Source organism: Colletotrichum phormii, assembly GCF_030913505.1.
Source record: "Colletotrichum phormii strain CBS 102054 chromosome Unknown BDP81scaffold_25, whole genome shotgun sequence".
In the NCBI taxonomy this organism is placed as follows: Eukaryota; Fungi; Ascomycota; class Sordariomycetes; order Glomerellales; family Glomerellaceae; genus Colletotrichum; species Colletotrichum phormii.
Window position 1 is genome coordinate 419109 of NW_026851467.1, and position 13328 is coordinate 432436.

Consider the following 13328-nt stretch of genomic DNA (forward strand, 5'->3'; position numbering starts at 1 on the left):
GCGCATTTGGCCCCGCGCGGATTCAAGAAGGGCTCGCAGTCTCGCGTTCAACATTGCATGAGTGCGCTCCCCTAGTATGCATTTGCCGAGAACTCAGAAGGCTTACGAATTCTCACCAGCGATCATAATCTCCAATCTCTTCCTCGTAATACCTCTCCTCAACTCTCGTGAACCCAACTTTCGGCCCATCAACGGGCCACGGCTCACCTTCCCCGGTAGCAAACAACGCAAAAGACGCGCCAGTGAACACATAGAATGCCGTTGGCGCGAAAGCCTGCCATTTTGACTCAATCTCTGTGACATACGTCGGTTCGTCATTGCCAAAGCTGTATCCCAGGTGATATGCCAATGGTTCGGCCCGAATATGGAACTTGAACCCGCCCTTGAGCAGAGACGACGAGTTGAGAGGCCGTTGCCAGTACTGTTGTGAAATCCATGTCAGCATACCCTCATCGTCCCATCATTTTGCGCCTCAACCCAGCGGAGAGAACCCAATATTAAACAAGAACTCACATCAACAGTCCCGTTCCTCCTAACCTCCGTAAACAAACAAACCCCGCCAACACCATCACACCCCTTAACACCAACATCCTGATGCTGAAACTCACTCAAATAACTCGCCACCCCAACCCTCATCCTCTGCCCCAAAAGCCCCTCAAATCCAAGCAGCTCCGCAGAAAATGTCATGTTCAGCGACGTCTGCTTCCGCAGTACCGCCGCGGGGTGATCCCGGTCACTTAGACCAAAGACGTTGGGCTTGAAAGCTAGACGCCCGTTGTAGATATCGTACGACTTGACGTACGGCGTTCGGAGCTGGTACCATGATGGATCTAGCTCTTTTCCGGAGAAGTCGTCCATCCAAGCGGCGGGCGTGTTCTTGGGTCCCGTCTTGGGGCCTACTTCTTCGCTTAGGAGAATGGGGTTGCCGTTGTTAATGATGGGCCAGTCGTTTTCCCATGTTACTGCCGCTAGGAACGTCTCGCGGCCTAGAAACCGCACATTAGCTCTCATATGGCATGAACATGTACCTCATGAATCGAACATACCAAGAGGCGAGCTCCCATTCACATTCCGCCTCGCAATAAACGAAGCAAACCACTTCCCATCAGCAGCCTCCACAAACGTCGCGTGCCCCGTCGACTGCACAGTTAAATTCTTGGCCCCCCCTTGTCCGTTATACATGAGGGGATTATGCGGGCAGGGCTCAAACGGCCCAGACGGCGACTTGCTTCTCGCAATCGAGGCGCGATGCAATTCATCGGTGCCGCCTATCACTCACGTCAGTCTCACACAAACAACCAGACGCAAAGTAGCACATAGCAAAAAGCTCACCCTCAGCAATAAGCAAGTAATACCACCCCCTCCTCAAAAACATCTTTGGCCCCTCAGGCCTAGCCGTCGCATTCCTCTCCAACGTCCCATTCCAAAGACTCTTATACCCCTCCCGCACACAGTTTCCACTCGAAACTGAAACCTCACACTGCGCAATCCCCCAAAGCCTCTCTTTGTTATTATTTGGCGCCATCAGATTCAAATACGTCCTCCCCGTCGCTGGATCATGAAATAACTCCGGATCGATGCCCCACGGCTCCGCCCACACGGGGTCGGACCAACTCACAAGATCGGGGGAGGAGATGAACCATACGCGCGGCCAGACGCGGGCTGTGGGGTCGTAGGTCCAGCGTGTCATGCCGGAGAGGTAGAATTTGCCGTGGAAGTGGGTTAGGCTTGGGGCCCAGGCGCCTGTGAGGTGGTGTTAGGGATATGATTGAGATTGAGATACACCCGTTACCGGGGTTCATGGGAGGGGGTTGGGGGTATGGTACCAGCTCCGGTTGGGACGCCGTAGAGTTGAAGCTGCTCCGGCCTCGTCAAGGCGTGTGAAACGAGCGTCCAGTTCGACAAGTCTTTGCCTATTCACCCCGTATCAGCATGTTGTAGTGACAACACTCTGCAGGTTCGGTGGTGTTGTTGATCTTACTGTGATATATCGGGATTCCAGGCCAATACTCAAACGAGGAAGTGGCGATGTAATAATCATCCCCCACACGGAGAATCGCAGGATCAGGGTTGAAACCCGAGATGATGGGGTTCCAAATCGCCCAAGCTGGCGCGAGCCATACGGGCAGCGCGAATAGCACACGCATGGCGGCGAGCATCATTGTAGTATTGTTTCTACCCCGTATGAAATGCCGTTGTATTGATGCGATGGGCCAATGTGCTATTCAATGATCGCATCTCGGCGCCGATGAGTTTTTATCGTGACATTGGTGTGATGCTGATCGGCAAATCTTGACGTGGCCGGCGTATTGTCCGGAGCGGATCCCGGGCGGGACGCCGGCCGTCTACCGGAGAAAGGGCCGAACGGCACTTTGTGTCTCTCGAGACCAGCCAATGATCAAGACCCCAAACCATGCATCAATGCTTGGCCAACGTCCACGTTGCATATCACTCAGAGTTTACGTCAAATGTTGATCTTGATGAATTTGATTGCTCCCAATTCTCTTACTATGGTATATCAGACTCCGACCTTTGCACTACCACTCCCACCCTAGCCACAGCCTCGAAATATTCTGGTATTCTTCAGACTCAGGATGGCTATGCACTAGCCTTCCCACCTAATCTTTAAGTCCTTCAGATGGTAGACGCCAGGCCCGCCACCAAAACGCACACAAACTCATCCCAAAAACGAGGACCCCGCCCTATTAATGCTACCTCCGGGAGCCTAACGTGGAATAGACTGAGCACCAAAGTGACTCGGCCAGAGAGGAAAGAATGAAGGGAAATATGAAATATACAATAGGAACCCAGTAGTCGTAGAGATTGACTTCGTGGGTAGTTGAAATGAAGCAAAACCAAAGGCAAAAAAACACAAAAAACGTTCTCATAGATTCGTGACGACCATTTTCTCTCTTTTTTTTAAGCCCCGCCATCCGTTTTAATGATACTGAGAGATGATTAGAGATGATGAAGAGATTCGTGGCGGTCATGTTGCAAGTGTTTAAATCATGCCGCCAGGCATGTTTCCGTTGTTCAAGCCGCCTGTCATGGCCGTGGGCTGAGGCATGTTGGGAGGGCTATTGCCCCGGGTGAGACGGGCACGCATGTTCATGCCATTGGCTTCGCTGATGGTCTTTCGGAGACGGCGCCGCTGGGAACCAGGACCGTCCTCTTCGTCGCTCACGGAGAATGCGCTGTGACTGTCATCACCGTGTTCACGAGGAATCGGCGGCGGGGAGAACGGCAGGTGAGGAGAGCTTGCGCCCATGTCGTCATCTCCTCGGCGACCCATCATCGAACCGATCATGTTGCGACGCTTGGGGTTAATCGGAGGCACAGGCGGAGCGTTGATGTTGGCGTGTACGCTGCCATGGAGGTTTGGTGTTGAGGCGGCGGCACCGAGGATGCTGCCGGATCGGGAACGAGAACCGCTTCTAGAACGGGACTCCGAGGTCTCGGGGAGAGCCACAGTTGGCACGCGAGAGGTTGAAGAGACAAAAGTCGGCTCAGAAATATCCTTTTTCCTGACAACCCTCTTCATTGACTCGTCAAGGCGGTTGACAGGTGCAGCCTCAGAGTTGGGCGACGGCACGGTAGGTGCGGATGGTCGTCGGGAGGGAACGAAAGCGGGTGAAGACTGGCTGACGGGAATCGACGGCGACGGGATCGGAGCCATTGGGGAAATGGGTGAAGGCTGACCGGAATCAGGTCCCCGACGGCGGTACTGAACCGCGAGGTTGCCCTGGGACGCAGAGCGGTCGAGAGACTTTGCCTGAGGGGCTCCATTCGGGTACGGCTGAGGAGGCATAATGGGTGACCGACGAATGTTAGTGCCGGGGAGGCCCGGCGAGTTCAGCATTTGAGGTCTACCAGGAGGTGGCACCATGCCGCGCTGCTCTTCATGGGGTGATGAGATTGTGCCGGTACGCAGCCGCGCAGGACGGTGAGGCCTGTCGCCGCTGCTAGCTTCAGAGCCGCTGCGGTCACGCTCACTTCGTTCAGTCCGAGAAGAAGGGCGGGACGGCGCTCGGCCCTGGCCGTTGCCGGGCTGTAGCTCTTCGCTAGGTGCCCGTTGCTGGTAGGTAACGGGAGGCGGTCGGCGCTCACGGGAAGGTGATCGTGGGCCGGGAGTGCGTTCTCGACTAGTAGGGGCGGCAGTCCTGGACGCAGGCGGGCCAGCCATCGGAATGGACATGGAGCCAGGCATCTGACCAGGGTTGATAGGGACACTTGACGGGCTCTTCTGAGCCTCCATCAGCCGTCGTCTGGCTTGTCTGAATGCTTGGAGTCCAGCGTGCATCGAGTCGTCCTCCTTCTCCTTCTCCGGCTCGTGCGTGGGAAATACCGGGGCTGTCTCAGCCCTAGGGAACGGTGGCTTCTCACGTTCGTCATGAACAGGTGACTGTGGTTCCTTCTCCTCGAAGCTTGACTTATTCGGGCTGGGAGCGCTGCTGATGGTCGAAGACGCAAGGCCAAGCATCTTGATGGCCTTTGAGTGCTGGCTATCGACGCGGTTCTCGCGATTGCGATCGATCAAAGAACCACGGCTCGTCTTTTGTCTCAAGATACCCAGAGGATTCGGACGAGGCAATGACGGCTCTCTTGTACGATCGACTGGGTGAGGTGAGAGCGACCTGCTGTCGCGGTCTGACTCCACATACGAAGTCAGCCTCTCACGAACGCGGCGTGCGCGGTCAGCGAGTTGATTGGCAAATTCGTCATGTTCCTTTTCCATCTCGGTGCTTGACCCGGTATTGCGCTCAGAGGCTGGCTGGTTCTCTGATGGCAGCGTTTGGCGAGGCTGCGAGGTAGGCTCAGGAACTGCTGGTTCCTTCTGCTCGTTGGACGTCTGCTCATCGTCGTTGAAGGCCGAGTTTCTCCAGTCCGGAGACTGAACTTCCCAAGGGTTGGCCATCACTCCCATATCCGCCATAGACTTGGGATCATACGGGTCAAGAGGGAATCTAGAAGCAAAGTTGGAGGTCTGCGGGGCTGAGCCGTAGATGGATGAAGTGGCACTGTCGGTCCGCAGGTGCTGGCGGACCATTCCGCTGAGGCCGGCAGACGAGGGAAGCGTAGGGGAGTCTTGAGGCGAGCTCGTCGTCTCGGCGGACACGGCAGTAAAAGGCTGATCGGACACAGGTGATGGCTCCACCGACGCGCCAGTGCTCAACGAGAGTGGTGTTGGCACGGCAAAGTCCCTGAGTGCGGGATGATCGCGGTCAGCAGGCCGCCTTGTAGCGCCATGCAATGCTGCAGCTGGGTTTATCGCGTCGTCTTGGGGGGAAAGCGAGTCGTCATAGAAGCTCAATCCAGCTTCCTCTTCCTTCACGGTCGGCTCAGTACGAATCATTGGCTCGGGTTTCTCGACCGGCAGCCTCTGAGCCGACGAGGACGAGCGGGATCGGCCGGTAGTTTGGGATGCATTAGACTCGGTGCGGAATCTGTTGGTCGGCGTCTCTCGGCCTTGCTGGAGTTGAAGCTGCCTCTGGGCGTATCTGGACTCGTCGTAGGAATGAAGCGGCTTTTGGAACAGTCCCATGGCAGTGGCCTTGCCTCTGTCACTGGGGAGGACAGAGCTTTCCTCACCTTCGCTGATGGGCGGACTCAGCGGGGGTGCGCCTCCAAAGGAGGACTTGGGCTCTGAGTTTGAGGGCACGTTGATGCCCAAATCCATGGGGACGATTGGTGATCCCATGGTTGGCGGGCTCGCGGATCGCAGGTTCGGTGCGCTTCCCTTGGCCAAGATTCTTCTCTCGTTGCCGAAACGATCGCTGAAGAGACTGCTTGTCGGCGAAGGTCCGTTGAGGTCAGGAGTCCTACTGCCGAGTGTTCGCTGCCGAGAAAGAGTGTCCATTCGTGACAGAGCTGAAGATTGCTGTTCTTGGAGCTCGTGGTTGAGGCCCGTCTCGTAGAGGCGTCGTGCACGGGTAACGCTCCGGTCGAGATTGGGAGTGCCCGTTGCAGAGCTGGGTGCCGTCGGGTTTGACTGCCAATCCTTTGCTGCCGAAGTTGGTTGAGACATGACAGAAGTAGCTGCCGTTGAGTTGCGGCCCAGTGAGGGCGTCGATGACGTTGTTGAGTTTGTTTCTCTCTTACGATCGTAGCCCAAGGGCGGGGGTGATTCCGCGCGAGGGAGATCGATGCTTGAGGGCGTCTGATCCTGTTCGTCGTCAAATGATGGCTTGGACTTCTCGGTCTGCCTCCATTTCTGGAAGGCCGACTTCGCGACGTCGTCATCGTAGAGAACTCGTCCACTCATGCCACCGCCGTCGAGGTTTTTGGTGGAAACAGCGCCAGAGCCAAGCTTGTAAACTTTCTGGCGTCCACCAAATAGGTTGTTACCTTCTCCCGGCTTGGCTCGGTCCATGACGCTTCCCGAGATGGAGTTACCATCGGCCGAGTGGTAAGAATCCATCCGGTTAAAGGGTACTTCTTTTCTGATTGACTCGACCTCGGCGATGTCTGACAGGCCGTTTGCAGGGCCGAAGCCAAAGTCCAGCATCCTTGACTGGCGCTTGGGAAACAAAACGCTGTCGTCACTCGCCTTGCCAATCTTCGTGTTCGGGTCATCTTGTTCTCTCAGCATGGAAAATCGTGCAGATAACCCTGTCATAAGCAGACTTGTTCGGAAATCATCGGTGTTAGGCAAAGCGTTCTCGAGATCCAGTTCCTTCTTAGGCTCCTCTTCTTGTGATTTCTTTGCCTTTCCAAACAGACGGAATGGCGTAGGTGACTCTGATTCGTGGGAGGCCCTTGGCGTGGAAGAGGCGATATCATCCTTCGCCCTCTTCTTGGTGCGAAATCTGTTCATTGTGATTTTTCGGGGGTCTGCCTCGTCGGCAGAGGTGCTTCGTGCGTGTGGTCGGCAGGCAGTCCCTCTTTTCCTTCTCAAGGCGGTTTATCAAGCTTAGGTGTTGGTGCTCTTCATTAAGCGGCGTCCATTAATGGTGGTTGGGATGGTAGATCGAGAAGTTGGGACGAAGGGCGAAAGTTTGTTTGAAACGGGCAATGTTCGCTCGGGACGATTGGCCAAGAGTGCGTCTGAAGTCGAAATGCGGGATGGCTAGACACAAATAGCAGAGTCGTCAGCAAAAGATTTGACAGGAACCCTTGGACACACGACCACGTTCCGGTCTCAGCTCCAGACGGCTTCAGCCTTTGGGCGTGAACAAGCAGCAATTGAGTTCAGCACGACGTCGGAGACGCTTAAAGCTGTGCTTGAGCCCCGTCGCAGCTGGAAACTTGGGAGGAAGGCGCGTCGGCTGGGTGTTTCTGGGAGAAAATGCAACAAATATCAAAAGACGGGGCGAGTAGGTGGGCGGTGGAACATGGGAAAGATGGAGAGAGCAGACATGTCGAGCAAGAAACGTACCTGGATCAGAGATGTCGCCGTGTCGGGAGTGTTTCAGCAAGATGGAGTTGTGTCCCGGCTGTCAACGTCGCATGTAGACTTTTCGCTCCTGGAGACCGAAAGCAGCGTCGATCCTTCTTCCTTGGAGCGTCTCAGCGAAGGAAAAGATTGCTGGCGAAAATGTTGAATGTGCTTGGACGACAGAATCGAAAGCGTCAAGACGAGAAGAAGAAGTGGTTCGTTGCGTGAACCAAGGTAGACTCCTCCAGTCCTCCAGGTCCAGGGTCGTACACGGATTCCAATGGTGTTCTGCGCAATAGGCTGGCGGCAGCAAGAGGTGCGTCGAATTCGGTCTGGTCACTGTACCACGAGGTGTAGGAACTGGACGTAACGTGTTGGCAGTAGCGAGCGAGGTGGATAAGTTCCGTGGGGAGACTTGGTGGAATATGGCTGAATCGCGGGTTGCTGATAAGAAAGGGAGAGATCCCGTCGGGGGTAATTCGACAATCCCGGTCGAGTGATCTTGTTTGGGCGGTCCAAAGGTCGCAGAGATACTGGATCTCGCAGTGCCGTTCGATGTTTTTAGGCGAGGTCAACCAGACAGGGCGGCGAGCAGCGTCGACAGTGTCGTATTGAAAGACTCGAAGTCGAGAAGACGGCGGAAAGAAAGAGGCGAGAGAGAATGTGTGTGTGTGTGTGTGTTGTGTGTGTCGAGAAAAGAAGGACTCGGGTGGGAATGTGGGAAGCTCTCTTGGGAAACCTTTTTTTTTTTTTCTTTTTTTTCTCTTTCCTTGCCTCACCTGGGTTTTCTTCCTAGCAGGCAAACAAAAGGGAACCAAGAAGAAGAAGGGGAAGAAAAGCAACGAGTGACTTGGGTTCAGTGTAGTGTACTAGTAGAGACGCTGATCAGATCCAGAGCTAAGGTAGGCTCGTGGTTCAGTGGAGAGGGAAGCAGAGGGCAGAAAGAGAGAAGGGGAGGGGGGGGATGAAGGTAGGCGAGGAGCAAGGAAGGCCGGTGGAAGCAAAAGTAAACGACTGGAGACGATGGTCTTGGAGGAGGACGAGGATTGGATTGGATTGCGAGTGACGGGAGAGAAAGGAGTGACCCAGGAGCCCAAAGGAGGGAAAAGAAGAATTGCGGATGCAGTGCAGGGACAGGGTGACAGGCACCAGAAATTGGAGAATCCGAGCCACGAACGGGGGGTGGTCGAAGATGGTTGTGGGTGTCACGGTGTCAGGGCGGCAGGGGAGAGATACCTACTGAACTTGTGAAGGAGGAGTAGGAGGAGGAGGAGGAGGAGGAGATTCGAGAAGAGGTGTGTGGATTGTGGATAGGAGACGGCGTGGACGGGGAGAGGCGGACTGGGATTGTGGCTGCACGACGGGACGGATGGATGGTGATGGTTGAAGCAGGGGGGTTGAGGAGGGGTGTGGGATGAATCATGAGATTGGGTTTATGAGTTGGACTGTGGGAACCTGGGAATGAGTGAGTGAGTGGCACTGTCACTATTGTGAGAAACAGTATGAGTGAGTGACAGTGTGAGTGAGTGCATGAGTGAGTTAGGTGAGGCTAACATTAGGGCTCAAAATGTCCCGGCCTCACATACGGAGTAGAATGAAAAGAGAATAAATCCCCATCATCCCCGCCCACTACTCTCTCATTATGTTCCTAATAGGTACTCTACTGGAATAGTCGTCATCTCATCGGCTCACCAGACAGGAGAGTCGACTAGGGACGGGGCTACGGGAGGAGAGGGATGAGACTCATTCGAGAGGCACGAAGGCGGCACTAAGAGAAAAGAGGAAGAGGAGGGGCGGGATTGGCCCCGGCTGGACACTCAAAAGAGGCCCCCTGACGCCCTGAGGACGAACAGTGGGTGAGTTCCTGGCCCCTGGCATTTTGTTTCTGGCACTTGTCTGGCTTGGGTCTGGCCCGGGATGCGAAATGCAAGGGACCTGGCCAGGCACAGGACACTGCACGCTACCTTACTGTGCAGTACGGAGTACGGAGTACGGAGTATGGTGTTCACAGCGCAGCGTAGCGCGGACGAATTTGAGTCGTTTATTGGTGGGCAGCAGACACCAAGCAGACAGACCCAGCACCAAGGAAAAGCCGTTGGGAAGTGAGTGGTGATAGCGTCTGTTAGGTCGAACTGCGGAGATTCGGTCAAGAGCCATGCACAAGCACTAACAGTCTGATAGATAGATGGGAGGGCCTTATGTCAGCTGGGCTGGGAGTGGAAAGGTACGTACTCAGAAGGGGTGTCAAATGTCAAAATTGCAAGTGGGGTCATTTCTCGCTGCTTTCTCTTCTTTTCCTCCCGCGCCTAGGTACCTTACGCACCTCAGTGAGGAGGTAGGTATGCTCCCCTCGGTTTATCTGCTACTCCTTTCCAGCAGCCGCGGATAATGAATTGCCGTCATTGCATCAATTGGCTGAGCAGGCTAGAGGCAGGGGAGGTGTCTTGTTCAATGCATTCGAATGTCTTGAGTCTCAATGGTGAATGGTAGATGTTTCTGCACAATCTGAAGCCAAAAAGCAAGCGCCGTCAAACGCCTTCCTTCCTTACGGAGTACCTTAATCAGGTAGGTACGAAGATACACAGTAAAACAGTCCCTTCCTCACTTTACCTTAGTCAGCTCGAGTAGCGAGGGATACGTACCGGCTCTCTACCTTAAGGTGAGGGAAGGTAGTGAGGCAGGTACATCGCGGTTCTTCTACCGGACGGCAGGAACACGGGCATGCCTGTGCCTGCCTGTGCCTGCCTGTGCCTGCCTGTGCCACCAACGGCAGGTGAAGCTGCAGATGCGCAGATGCGAAGATGCAGGTACTCGTGCGTACCATCCTGTTGTGCCTGCCTTGTCTCCTGCGCCTTTCTTGGGACGGAAAGTGCCTGATTGAACCTGGAAGGAAGCAATTGCGAGTGTTCCTTCCATCTCAAACAGCCTTGGAAGCACCACCACCATTCCCATCTCTGCCACACACACACAGAGGTGAACAACAATTTGACCCCTCCCCTTCGACCCTCAATGTCTCGGTCTGGCAGAGGATTGATTCATCATCAAAACAAACCATCAGTCTCATCGCCATGACGCCTTTGGATTAGAGGGGCAAAGAAGAAACACATCCGCACGCCAGAGAACGCACATGACACCGCCCCAAATTCCACATCCTTTTGATCGACGGCTCCCTCAACATCAACAACCACAATAACCGCCACAGCCGCCTTGCTTTCGTCCTACCAGCAAGCAATGGAAATGTTCCTCTGTTCTGAAGAGTCTTCGTCAACTTCGAGATAGCCGGCTGTCTCTGTCCGGAGTCGTTACAGCTCGATAGTCTCGTTTACCTACGCCATCAATTCGCATCGTCTCAATCACCAAAAGCCTTCCGTCGTGGCCTTCCACCGTACAAGTTGGCGCTTCCACCAAATGATACGCTGCGAGCGAAACACCTCTCACATCGCCTGCAAGCTTTGATCAGCAACGCAGCCAAGACCCCATCCGAGGCGTTGCCGTTCTCACCTACGCGCTTGTCACCAGAGTCTGTTCTTGCCGATGCCCATCCGTTCCCATCCTAGTCTACGACAACAAACGGACAAAACGCATGGCCACGAGGGTCAAATTCATCGTAACTATCGCCAACAGGGCCGCCCAGATTCCTTGACAAGTCATCTGCCCGCCGCTCAGAGGGCCCCGGCCCCCTCTCGTGCCCACCATCGCCTGGCCCCCGCATGCTTCCCGTCGTTTCGCCTCACCAAGTTCGCGTATCACATTCGCAAGTCGTTGCCACAACCTTTGTTTATCAACCACTTGCTTCTTGGCCCTGCGGCTCTCTATCTCTCCCTTCTTCTCGACCTGGCTACGTTCGAAGCTGTCCAAAAAGTTTCCTGCTCGTTTCTGATCACCATCGTCTTGCCCAAACGCCGAGATGGAGACAAGGGGGTGGCCCTAGTAGAAACGGGAGTTGGTTGCGTCCCGCATCTAATTGCATGGCTACGCCCTGCCGCTCCACCACTCTACTTGTGGACGTGATGGAGCATTTGAGCATCCAAAGTCGTGTCGGCTGTTAGTAGGCCACTCTCAAGCTATGCTACAGTTCCAGCAGTCAACATCAAATATTGACCAGCAAGCACACGGTTCAGCGGTTCCATCACCGATGCTTTACTGCATGAATGGCCACCTACGCTGTTCAGCCTGTGCTCGTCGAGGGTCTTTAACCTTAAAAAGAAAGCAACTGGCCCGACCTGTCCCAATGCTCCTTGCTACTCAACACGCACACATGCTTGAACTTTGAAGCTGTATGCATTGATGCTCCCTCGCTGATCACTGAAAACTGCGGGCAAGCCGGGCAAGCGTCAGATCAGTATCAGTCAGGCTCATGGGCAAATGAACTGACAAATGGCAGAGCCCACAACCATCTACGAGGGGCGTTTCGACCAGATTATCAAGAAACCAGGGGCGCACTAACAGGCCACCTCTGATCCAAATGTCTCACCACCCAACCAAATTATAACGCCAACCGTTGCAAGCTCTTGCCCACAGGTCATAAAGTCCGGCTCTAGAGGCAGTCGCTGCATTCAATCTTGTCTTGAATCCAAGAGCATGTGGAAAGCCACTGCCTAGACTCACCAAACCCCCGTAGTACCTACCGGTAGCCTCGCAGCTTCAAGAGCGGCATTCGTGCGCACGGCAAGACGTTGCGCAACCCTCCTCGAAGTTGCAAGGTGACTTTTCTGATCAAAGATATTTAACTTCAGACTCGCAACTGCGATGCGGATGCACTGCGACTGAGAAACCTAGGCAAGGACTTGATCTTATGCGCGGCCCTATCTTCTTCTGCTGGACCCCTTTTCTGGTGTCTCAATCCTCAACTGAATAACGGGGCGGATACGGCCCTCACAATTTCGTCAACCGCCTGTCGTGGTCTATTGGTTCAGCCTCAAATCATCCCAGGGCCGCTCTGGTGTCATTGCACCAAACACAATGAGACCAGTACCAGGAACCACGGCAGGAACCACGGCAGGAACCACGGCAGAGGTTCAGGTATCCGCAGATCCCCTATTCGTACCGCCCTCGTCCTTCATTTTATTCTCAAGAGTTTTGCGTCCATGCTGTATTGCTGGGTGGCTGGCCGGCCAAGGTTGGTGTTTGCTGATCGGCACAAGGTTCAATGAGGTACAGGAACTGCAGTGTTATCTGCGCCATTGTCGTCAGTCTGCATCTCGCGTGCTCAGTCTGTAGCTGCTGTGCCCTCGGCGCCGCCACGCAAGATCCGTCCATGATCCGGTCAGCTGGTGTTCCCTGGACCAACCCCTATTTTTGACTTTTAACCTTCAAGTCTCCAAGCCGCACGACCTCGACATCTATTCGGCTTGGGGCTCTGGCGAGCAATGTCAACAGATGACAGGATACGAGCAGTGACACAAACATCAGCTTGTGCTTTGCTTAGACTCATGCCCAGCAACTATTTGTCGTCGTCTTCCAGACCGGCGATGACCATGGCAAACACCATTTTCCACTGTGGCACCCTGGTCTCCTCGATCAACTGCCTAGACCTAGTGGCCGACACGCTTTACCAGGTCAGCTTTGGCCCGCGCCCACTTTGCACATCACCCGTGCTGCCATGCAACCCCCGCGTTTCCGTCAGATTCGTGTTTCGGCTGTACTCCTCCAATGGAGCGCTTCTTGCATTCCGTTCCTCTCTTCAGCCCTCGAGACGTCTTGGACAACCCTTCAGCTCGGCTACACTTTGAGCGCATCGCCTATCACCAGGCTTCCCGGTCCTTACTGCCTTTGAGTCGTTTGGTTTCCAATCGAGGTCTGTTCCAACTTGCTCATGTCTCGGAGCTGGAAGGACGGTCATTCGACAAAATAGCAGGACTACTGCATCCCCAATGCCCCATTGATCTGGTCTCTTGGAAGAGAGGTGGCAATGCCGCATGCGTGCTTGATCCGATTTTCTTCCGGCCTGGAC

General features: G+C 54.7%; 3 protein-coding genes across 3 annotated transcripts; 1 reads left to right on the plus strand and 2 right to left on the minus strand.

The window, feature by feature from the left end:
- Window positions 1–112: 112 nt before the first annotated feature.
- Window positions 113–2147, minus strand: BDP81DRAFT_330385 (glycosyl hydrolase; the record flags this gene model as incomplete). The annotated part of the gene is made up of 6 exons (XM_060585394.1): window positions 113–421; window positions 514–986; window positions 1047–1268; window positions 1333–1743; window positions 1827–1913; window positions 1982–2147. The coding sequence occupies 6 exons, from the start codon at window positions 2145–2147 to the stop codon at window positions 113–115; spliced, it is 1668 nt and encodes a 555-aa protein (XP_060440229.1).
- Window positions 2148–3001: 854 nt separating this feature from the next.
- BDP81DRAFT_330650 (uncharacterized protein) lies at window positions 3002–6814 on the minus strand (the record flags this gene model as incomplete). The annotated part of the gene is made up of 1 exon (XM_060585429.1): window positions 3002–6814. The coding sequence occupies one exon, from the start codon at window positions 6812–6814 to the stop codon at window positions 3002–3004; it is 3813 nt and encodes a 1270-aa protein (XP_060440230.1).
- Window positions 6815–10348: 3534 nt separating this feature from the next.
- Window positions 10349–11508, plus strand: BDP81DRAFT_438134 (uncharacterized protein). Its single transcript, XM_060591294.1, has one exon. It carries the CDS (start codon window positions 10910–10912, stop codon window positions 11384–11386), a length of 477 nt encoding a protein of 158 aa, XP_060440231.1. The 5' UTR covers window positions 10349–10909; the 3' UTR covers window positions 11387–11508.
- Window positions 11509–13328: the final 1820 nt, after the last annotated feature.